A 10,386-nucleotide genomic window follows, 5' to 3' on the forward strand; every position below is an offset into this window, starting at 1 on the left:
TTCACTGGCTCTTATTCAACCAAGCAGAGGTCGGTATTTGATACATTTGTAATTATGTATACTGCAACTATGACAAGTATACAATATATTCCAATTTCACAGGCGTTTTTAAGCACTCACATTAGGGTTTTATTGCAGCTTAATGATGCTATATACTGCATATAGTATTCCATTCTTCAAAGAATAAGTACAGAAACAAGTAAGATCAAAAGGGTGTTTAATTTTTTTTTGCAAAAAGAAATCAAAAACAAAGAGAAACAAGTAAAACAGTTTTTGTGGATTGATTTTTACAAAACAATAAGCATTTCACAAATCTATCACACACTAAATGCCGAATTCAACAAGTCAGGAAATTAAAAAGTAACAAAAATAACATCTGGCCCCTCCCCCCAGAGCAAAATAACCCTTTAAAGCTGATCTGTGGCCAGTTTTGCCGTTTCCTTACAGGACTGAAGTTGTACAAAGTGGCAGAGACCAAATTCATCCCGTTCCCTTCACTCAGCCCCTCACAGTAGATTCAACATTTATGGGAAAAACTGCTCATTTCAGACAGTATATGCAGGACACTCATGCAACAGAAAGGATTGCAGACAAACCTCTCCCTGAACCCTACCCTCTCATCCCCAGCCCACAACAAACAGGTCTGGAATGGCATCCACGTGAAGGCTTCAGTACGGCCGGCCTCGTCTCTCCTCTCGGTGGTCTCCCCTTTGGGGTGGGATGGAGACAAGCATTACTCAAACGTCAAAGAAAACTCGTGACAGTTCGAATGACTGTAGAGCAGAGGGGTTTCTTTACCTTCCACCCATCTTGTATCCTCCACGGTCTCCACCCCGGAAGCCCCCTCCTCCTCTGCCGCCTCTGGAGCCGCCGCGGTCCCCGCGGTCTCCTCCGTACCCACCTCGACCGCCACGATCTACAACAGTCAGGTGGAAAACACAAAGTGTTGTGGACAACTTCTGCTCGATATGAAACAGCATACACAAGATAATTCAGCAGAACAGGGGCAAACTGCAATGGAAGCTTGTTTCCACCACAGGATAAGAAAAATATAAGGAATTGAGACTTTCTCTCACAATTCTTTTTTTTTTGGCAATTGAGGAAAACAGGCTAAATTGCAAGATGTTGCAATTGTTTTTTTTTTTTCTCCCCATGGCAGAAAAAATAAATACATTTTGAAAAATGGATTTCTGAAATGTAAAACCAATTCAGAGCTTGAAATTGAGATGTAAACTCAGAACTACAAAAAAAAAAAAAAGCATCAAGTTAACCACAATTCTGACTCTTTAAATTATTTTCTGCAAGAAAAATACAGAATTGAAAGATGGAATTCCGAGCTTGAGTTTACATTGCGCAATTCTGACTTTTTCCCCTTGCAAATGAGTTTATATTTCACAAATATGTAAAATCAGAATTGTGAAAGAATAAGTCAAAACTGAGTTACCATCTCGCAAATCTGAGAAGAAAAAAAATCAGTTGATAGAAAAAAGAAATTTCTCAAATAACTGCAAGATGTAAACGAACTCTGAATGGCAAGAAAAATGGCAAATCTGATTTTCATCTTGCAATTCTGTGAAAAATATGATTTGCGAGAAAAATCAGAATTGCAAGATGGATTCTGAGCTTGAATCCGCAATTTGGACTTTTTCCCCTCACAGTTGACTTTCTTATATATATAAATCAGAATTCTGACTTATTTTTTGCAATTCTGAGTTCAGATCTTCCAAGTCTGAAAAATCATAATTGCAAAAAAAACACCAAAAAAAATCACTCACAATTCTGATTTTAAAATCTCAATTGTGGAAAAATTAATAAATCATAACTGCAGTTGAGTTTATATCTTGCAATTGTGTAAAATCTGAATTCTTGAAATTCTGAGTTTTTCACAAAGTCAGAATTGTATCTTGCAATTCTGAGTTTATTGCAGTACGGAGTTTATATTTCACAATTTTCACTGATTTTTTTCCTCCACAGAATTGCAAGATAAACTGAATTGAGAGAGGGGAGGAAAAAAAAAAAAAAAAAGGGGTTTTATCCCATGGCAGAAATAAGTTTGCATAAACTGCTCCCTCTATTGGTCAAACGTTTCAGCTCATGTTCGAGCATCATACTTACCATCTCCATAACTATCGTCTTCTGGTTTTGATGTTCCACACCTGTTGCATTCGTATCTTCTGGCAAAGTTCATGTTGCCACAAGAGCTGCGAGAGATGGTTCATCAATAAATACAACATGACAACAGATCCCTCTCAAACAGATTCACAAATAGCTACACGCGCCGAACCTGTTGGGACAAGGCCAGTCTCCACCCTTGACGTCAAACGAGGGACCTCCACCAAAGCCACCTCTGCCTCGAAAACCTGCAAGCAAAAACAACAACTGATTACAGAAAGACCAAACTGGTTTTATTTTATACAAGCAAAGAAGAGTCTGATTTCCAAAACATACCGCCGCCGCCACCACCACCACCACCACCACGTCCTCGTCCCCCTCCTCTCTGGGTGAACTCGGCTCTTCTGGTAGCAAACGACACCTTGAGGGGTTTTCCTTTAAATTCTTTCCCTGTATTCCAGCAAAACAAGAGAGACCCAAAATCAGCCCTGTTTTTTATAACGCTTTTCAAGCCAAAGAGACTGCAAGAAAGCTTCTCTTACCATCAAACCAGTCAATGGCAGCTTTGGCTGAGGGAGGATCATCAAACGACACTGTGGCTTCACCCTTCAGTCGTCCGGTGGCTTTATCAGAGTACAGATTGATCATAGGTTTGCCAGTCTTCTTATTGACCTGTCATTAGAGCAGATCTGCTGTAAATCAGGATTCTTCAGGTCTCTGAAGTTCATGACCTTCAGGTGAGTAAACTTGCCTTAATGATTCCAATTTGTTTGAAGTAGTCGCCCACTTCCTCAGGGGAGACGTCTTCACTGAGCCCTTGGACAAAGATGGTATTATTGTCCGAGTTATCCTGATCGCCATCTGTAATTGGGAGGAGAATCTTATATTGGAGTTGAGACACTATTACAATATTTACACGGCACGCTAACTTCCACTACCTCAATATTTTGGGCCCTATGATTTGCGAGATGCAGAAAAACACAGACAGGATCTAGTTATAAAAACGGAATTTACTGTATAACGTGGAATGCCATGGAATGTCAAATTTTGGGTGAACAAATCAAAAAGTAGATCAGTTCACTTTAAGTCAAATCACAATATGGACTAGTTTCTGTGAACATTAAACCACAAAAGACCACTTAAACGACTCCTGCATGTTCTGCGTGTCTGTGTGAATGGTGCAGACGCAAGGTTTCTTTTACTCTACACACACAGTGAAGCGCAGGCGGTGTTTTCAGCCTCTGCCATCTCACTACGAGAGGACAAACACACGAATATCAACTCCAGAGCTGCTCTGAGAGTCACTTCATGAGCATTTGATCGTTTCATATCAGAAAAACTATCATACACAGAAACTTTACAGCAACTCTTCAAAATAAAAGTTCAGTTTAACTTGAAGAAATTGTGACAAATATTTTACTACTGCACAAGAGAACGTCTGTCTTAACGTAATAAATTAAATATTAAATTCTTCCATGTTTTAAATTTAACAGTAAACCTCTGTTGTGCAGCACCGTTTGTCAAAAATTAAAGGGTTTAATATTCTTTTGATTAAAAGTAATTAAATGAATGTTTTATGTCTTCACTTGATTACTGAAACACACAATTTGAAAAAGAAAAAAAAAAGCCAACTCATTGATACCTATTATAGTATAAAAATAAATAAATTAGGATATTTTCATGAATTCAATTAACTTGCTTTTTGATTATTAAAACCTATTCTAAAATGGAATCCAGAAAAATTTAAAAGGCAAGCGAAGGATTTGGTAAATAAATTAAAAATATATACATATGAATTTCATAGGGCCCTTTAAAATGTCAAACTCTTAACAAATATTGAAATTGTACTAGTTTCAGGATTAATTTAGACATGCTTTTTGATAACTAAAATGTCATTTAACCATTAAAAAAAAAAAAAAATCAGAAACCTTAAAATGGGGTCCAGAAAATTTAGTGTTTAAAAAAAAAAAAAAAAAAAAAACATTTTGGTATAAACAAATTATTTTTGCTAATTCAATTGCTTTCTCTCTACAGTGTTCCCATTTCTGAATTTATGGTGAAATGCTTTCATAAGTCAGCCGTTAGCACTTACCTCCATCATCCTTTTGACCGTACTCTCTGGGTCCTGAAAAACAAGACACGAAAGGGAAACACAACCTTGAGAACTTGAGAAATAACAATATGAAGTCATGAACCTTTATTTCACTACAAAGTCTATGGTTTTATTCATGTTTTTTTTATTTTTTTTATTCAAACTGCTCTGCTATGTAGATTTGACCTTTACAAGTGACAGTTTAATCTATGCACCAGTGTGTCCAAAATTGCTGCACCATTTCCAACACCTTTGTACACCAGTAGAAATTTTCTGTGAGACTAGCAAAATTAAATGAGAAGTATTCATTTAAATCACGTCTCTTCTTCACCATATGCACAGTTGGCATCCAGGACACTGGCATTTAATTCAATTTCCTCATGCAAGAAGACCATTTTATAGAGTAAAAACTGGGTAGTTGTTAGACTATCTCAACAAGAGCATTACCAGAGACGACAGCAATAAAGACAATAAGGTGATGTTCCTTTGGGTTGAAATAAAATGGTGGCTCAAGAGCTCATTTGTCAGCTAATCTTTCTGTATCTTTTTTTTGATCTCCTTTCCCCCACTGAGACAGATGCTCATCACTTACCACCGTAATTTTTGTAGCCACCACGGTCACCACCACTGCAGAGGAAAAATTGAAGATATGATTGCTTTCCATTGTTGAAACCTGGGAGCTCAAGGCTCCCTCTTTACCAGTATTCCTTTCATGGTCTACTATTGAGGAAACGGCTCCCATTGACAGATGGGTTAAAGATGATGGGCCAAATGTACATGAAACATTGCAAATTGAAACCAAAGGCAGCGAGCCTCTTTCCAAATTAGAATGGCTTTTTTTGGTTGAACGTCAAGATTTGATGCTCTCTGAATTGAGACTAAAACCAGAGCAGAGCACGGAGGACAACCTCCCTGCTCCCTCTTTAGTTCTTCAAGAATTTACTCTAGATTTGGGCGTCTAACTGTTGCGGCACTCGTGTAGACGAGCACACATTTTCCTTCCATTATGAGTGCCTATGAGCTCCAATAGCTGAGGTCCAACTTTAATTTCACTCACTTTGATACCTGTAGTATAAAATGTAGACCAGTTAACACAAAAAGAAACAACACTGTTACAGACACCGATTCATGTGGAGTGACTGAGAATTGTTCCTTGCAGCTGAACTTTCCAATTTGAACACTCTCCCAAAGGGAAGGAGGAAAAACTGATGGAGACCAGAAGAAATGAGCACTAAAAATTGGATTTCAACCAGGTTCCAAATCGGCATTAAAAACTTCAGTGGATAACAAGTGGAAACTTCAGATTGTTGTGTTTTCTTCAGAATTAGAATTTAACCAGCCAATGAAATTCGCCATGAGAAATGCATAAAAATGAGGAAGCGCACTAGTTGGGCCTTTCCTACACAATCCCAACATTTTACCATAATGTACCAGGCTTCCCATCAATTCTCATGTTTTGTCAGACTTCTAAGCTCTTACTGATTCTAGAGCGGATGAAACCTTGAGGGAAAATATCCATAGATGTGTCAGTTTTTGTGTTTTGAGCTAAAACATTAGGGGTGCAACGACACAATCGTTATAGAGATGTCGCAAAATAAAAATGCCACGATATGTATCGGTGATGTAAACGATCTGATTTGCGATAGAGTTAGTTTTATCCAAGACTCAGCTTACTGCATGTATAAGGTATAATTCACCCAAAAATTCTGTCATCATGTACTCACCCTCATGTCGTTAATGTCATAAAGGCATCCTAAAAATAATAAATCGAGCAGTCTAATCCAAATACAAAAGTCTTCTAAAGAAACATGGCGGCTTTATATGATCACAGATTTACAACGCACATACTGTAGTAAACAGACGTTCACATGCATGCATGCCGTGCGAGAACAACATGAGAGTGAAGTAAATGGAGATGGAATTTAGATTTAATGAACTAATCCTTTATAGTTTTGAACAGTCATTGACACGGCTTGTCTGCATGAGATACAGCAAAAAACTGAAAGCAGGAGAACTGTGCGAGGAAAAATAAATAAATAAAAAAAGTTTCCAGAGTTTCAATGACAGACAGTACTACAATATACTTTATATATATATATATATATATATATAAATAAAATGCTGAATATAATGTTTAAAAATGAAGCGGGGGAAACGTTGAGGGTCTTTGCTTTTTTGAAGTATGTGATTTTACAAGTACAAAAGGGCCTATTTATATGTAGTCAGTGACAGAGCAAGAATGAGTGTCTAACATCATTCTGTATTTTCAGCTTCAGAATCATTGAAGATTAGAATCAATAAGACCATTTTTATTCAAGTGTGACCATTGACCTGTGTGTTGGGGACCAGGATCAAGTTCAAGTCTATTCAAGTCCACCACACCAAGTTCATTCCAAATTGAGCCTTTTAAATCAACAGTACATTTTGGTTAACTTTATCATGTCTTAGAACTAATAATAATAATAATAATAATAATAAATTTTTATTTAGTCTCAAAATATCGTGATAATGTCATATCATGAGTTTAGTATCGTGACTTATCAAATCATGACATAAGTGTATCGCTACACCCCTAAAAAACATGTCTTATATGTGAATGAGATTCATTTTAAAGGGGTCATGAACTGCCTTATTTTGTACTCTTCTGACTGTTCTCTGCTGTGTTTTGGGTTTAAAACACAAATATTCAGTACATATCAAATGATCCATAATAACAGACAAACCAATAGTAACCACGTAATAAACGGTTACCCACACTTGTGTGGTGCAACATTACTGTTGGATCCAATATAGTCGCACAGCATCGTCTTTTAGTTTCAATCTTTCTGAAGATCCTGCATCGAATTGTGCTTTGTTTGTAAATGAAACCAACTATTAAAAAAAAAAAAAAAAAAAAAAAAAAAAAAAAAAAAAAAAAAAAAGGTTCATCCACTAATCACTCTTTCCTAATGTTGGGGTTTCCACAGCATCTTGTCTTTGGAGCATCTTTATTGTTTGCCTCTCTCATTTACACTACATGCGTGAATTGGTTGGAGGAGCTAAACAGGCAGTGCTGTAGAAGCAGGCGTTGATCTTCTGCAGAAGCAGACATTTCACAACCTGTCGTTTAGCAGATTGGCTTCAATATAAGCCGTTTTTATACTAACGAGAAAGTTTTGAGTTCTGAAACTTACAGGATGTTTTTATAGTACACTGACCTCTTGCGCTAAAAGAAGGGCATTTTAATTTCTCAGTTCATGACCCCTTTAATGCAGAAAAATGTGGACTACAGATGGAGAGAAACCTTGCTACTGTAGCCTCAACGCTTTTAAAATGTATAAGCATCATACAAGAAACTATCATAAAGTTACCAACATTCCATTGGGTGGAGTGTCACTTCACAGAAACAGATGGTGGGTCCATAGAGTACGACCTCTTCAAATAATAAAAGTACAGACAAGCCTCCAAACTTACAAATATTTGACCAAATTGGTTAACCATAACCAAAAAAAAAAATCCTATAAAACGCCTTTCCACACTGAGCGCGAAAAAGTAAAACGAATATCGGACGCGATGACTTGCTGGAATAAAGCAATTGATTTCTATGGATGCTTCCGCATGGACCGCGAACATTCGCGCACCAAAAATGCAAATGTTTTTTTCCGAACCAGTCTGACGAATCTTTTCAGTTTCGCAAAGCGAAAATCACAGGCCGTCCAATCAGATTTGAGCTAGGATCACGTGACCGGAGCAGCTGCTGTTGCACAAAAAGGCAAGAGTGGTGGCGCCGTTTCGAAAGCCAGTGTAAACAAACACAGAAGAAGAGTATCCCGGATAAGAGAAGAGAGTGGAAGCGGAGTTCTTGTTATCGTTGGCATTTGAGAACAGATTTATTCTCACATGTTCTTTATACAGAATAACATTTCTATTAATTGTCCACTGAATTATGTGATCTGTAGAGCACCGTCCGTTTTCTTCCACGTGCGCGAGTGTTATGAGTCAGAGCGCGTTCACTCTTTTTCTACACATGAAATAAGCAAACAGACATATGATTATGACGACATTTTCTGTGTGTTTTGTATGCAGCTCATGCTAATTTTATAGCAATAAAAGATGTTTGACAAATATTAGCAGTGTAGCGTTATTAAACATACAAAGAGTGCATGTGTCTGCTTATTAATTAAAATCAACTATTGATCACAATCGGAAGTTATTACAAGCACTCAATGATGGTTTAAAGGTGGTTTACATACATTTTCAAGTGTAGCTTGATGCTAATTGCACTTATAATTATATTTTAGGATGTAGCCTATTCTTGTGAGCATTATAGATAGTTTTTTTCTGGTGTAGAACCTTGTTTATCTTAATTTAATGCTGTATATTGAGCAGCGGATGATGTTAAATCCATTTACGAGATACATATGAGGAAAACTGCATTGTTGGTCGGCGTCACCTAGCGTGCAGGCGTGAATCGGCAGAAAGCGAACAATTGTTTCGCGTTCGGTGTGAAAGCAACGTTCGTCGGCGATTCGCCCTGCTTTTTCACATAGCGCTCCGTGTGGAAAGTCCTTAAGTCAACAGTTTTCAGGCCTATGTGCATTGTTGTTTTTTTAACAGTGTGCTGTAATACCTTCTGGGGTGGGCAGACTTACCCCATACCGGAGGGTGGGCCGCCCCGGCCACCTCGGTCATAGCCTCCGCGGTCATAACCCCCACGACCTCTGCCCCTGTAACCCTCCGACCTGTCCGAGCCACTGTCATCACCATACCTCCGGGTATCACCTGAAGAGAGGGGGAGGGACTCGTTTTTAGATTCATTTGCCAAACGTTAAGATACAAACAAAATCAAAGAGAAAAAAAAAAAGTTTGGATCAAAGTCTATGCAAGATATGTAGCAGTAAATTAAAGAATTACCATCACCGCGTCGCACATATCCACCTTGAGACCCCCCGTATGAACCACCGGACTGGCCTAACGCTTCCCCACCAGCACCGCCTCCTGACGGCTGTCCATAAGATCGCTGCTGCCCATACGACTTATCACCATAACTGCAGTGAGACAGAATGGAGGTGAAGAGGTTTAATAATTAGGGGTGGGTGCATCATCTTTGTTGACTGTTTGCTGGTCCTGCTGACAGCAGCCGAATCGCCTTGTGGTGGTTGCGACTTCAGGGTCCCACACCATGCAAGGGACAACACGGTCTACATATTTCATATTAAACAGTTCTCTCTCACACATAGGGTTGAAGCTAAACTCTGCAGAAACATGGCCAATCAGGAGCAGAATCTCATTTTCATGACCCAACACTCTACACTGTTGTTAGACAAACGGCAACACACTCACATGAGCTCTTAAAGGGTTAAAATGTATATAATATCAATTTTAACATCTGCTGGTAATATTTTGATTGCTGAACAAATACTGTTAGAACGTGACTGTGATGAAAGTTAAACGCATTGACAGACACAAAGACTGACTGAATCCAGTGTTTAAGCGGTTTATATTCTGCAGCATGAAGTTTGTGCTCTGTCCCACAAAAAAAAACAAAATCATGCAAATTTGGGCCTACTCACAAATTAGAGCATAAGGATCAAGTGTGTAATGGTGTGTAATCATTTTAAAGTTTAAGCAGCACTATGTAACTTTTTCCGTGTTCTAAAAATGTATATAATGAGCGAGTACATCATGAATTCATCTTCCAAACCGTGTTTTTGTCTTATTCCGAATCACTCCGGTACACTTATAATAAGTACTTATATTTGGACTATTGTAGCCTGGTCGGGTCGTCACCGCTGCGGAGTAACACATACCTGCGTGAATCGCCAGAGACATTAACTTAGAGAAGTAGCTCCGGTCGGAATGTTCTTCCGCGGGATGTGTGCAGTTCTGTTTATTAACCGCTAGAGCGCCAAAAGTTACACAGTGCTGCTTTAAGAGTAGGGATGGGCGATACCCCTTATTTTGTTTTCGATACGATACCGATATTTTTCAAGGCAGTATCGTCGATATCGATTCGATACTTCTGCACTAAACTTTTCAATTATGAAATGTATTAAATTATTAAATTACTAAGCGTAAAACGGGTAATGAAAACCACTTAACTTTATGTTGAAAACGCATTTTAGCCCGTTTAATCCCAAATTTTTCCCAGACATGAAAATATCCAAATGATGCGTCATTAGTAACCCTTTGAAATAATAAAT

General features: G+C 38.2%; 1 protein-coding gene across 6 annotated transcripts in view; it reads right to left on the reverse strand.

Annotated features, from left to right (window-relative positions):
- Nucleotides 1-242: 242 nt before the first annotated feature.
- The window catches only part of taf15 (TAF15 RNA polymerase II, TATA box binding protein (TBP)-associated factor), a 14,475-nt gene continuing 4,331 nt past the window's right edge, over nucleotides 243-10,386 (reverse strand). Inside the window, exons 6-16 of one of the 6 annotated variants that reach the window (XM_016538332.1) lie at nucleotides 9,122-9,231; nucleotides 8,836-8,965; nucleotides 4,797-4,831; nucleotides 4,205-4,237; nucleotides 2,864-2,973; nucleotides 2,655-2,784; nucleotides 2,448-2,562; nucleotides 2,285-2,362; nucleotides 2,116-2,201; nucleotides 799-916; nucleotides 243-708 (exon numbers count right to left, since the gene is read on the reverse strand). In XM_016538332.1, coding sequence (XP_016393818.1) covers nucleotides 669-708; nucleotides 799-916; nucleotides 2,116-2,201; nucleotides 2,285-2,362; nucleotides 2,448-2,562; nucleotides 2,655-2,784; nucleotides 2,864-2,973; nucleotides 4,205-4,237; nucleotides 4,797-4,831; nucleotides 8,836-8,965; nucleotides 9,122-9,231 — 985 coding nt within the window. In that variant the 3' untranslated portion in view covers nucleotides 243-668. Of the gene's footprint in view, nucleotides 709-798; nucleotides 917-2,115; nucleotides 2,202-2,284; nucleotides 2,363-2,447; nucleotides 2,563-2,654; nucleotides 2,785-2,863; nucleotides 2,974-4,204; nucleotides 4,238-4,796; nucleotides 4,832-8,835; nucleotides 8,966-9,097; nucleotides 9,232-10,386 lie in introns of all 6 variants that reach the window. The other 5 variants (XM_016538328.1, XM_016538331.1, XM_016538330.1 and 2 more) reach the window with 5 other exon arrangements.

This window comes from Sinocyclocheilus rhinocerous, unplaced genomic scaffold (genome assembly GCF_001515625.1).
Source record: "Sinocyclocheilus rhinocerous isolate Xijiao unplaced genomic scaffold, SAMN03320098_v1.1 scaffold3231, whole genome shotgun sequence".
In the NCBI taxonomy this organism is placed as follows: domain Eukaryota; kingdom Metazoa; phylum Chordata; class Actinopteri; order Cypriniformes; family Cyprinidae; genus Sinocyclocheilus; species Sinocyclocheilus rhinocerous.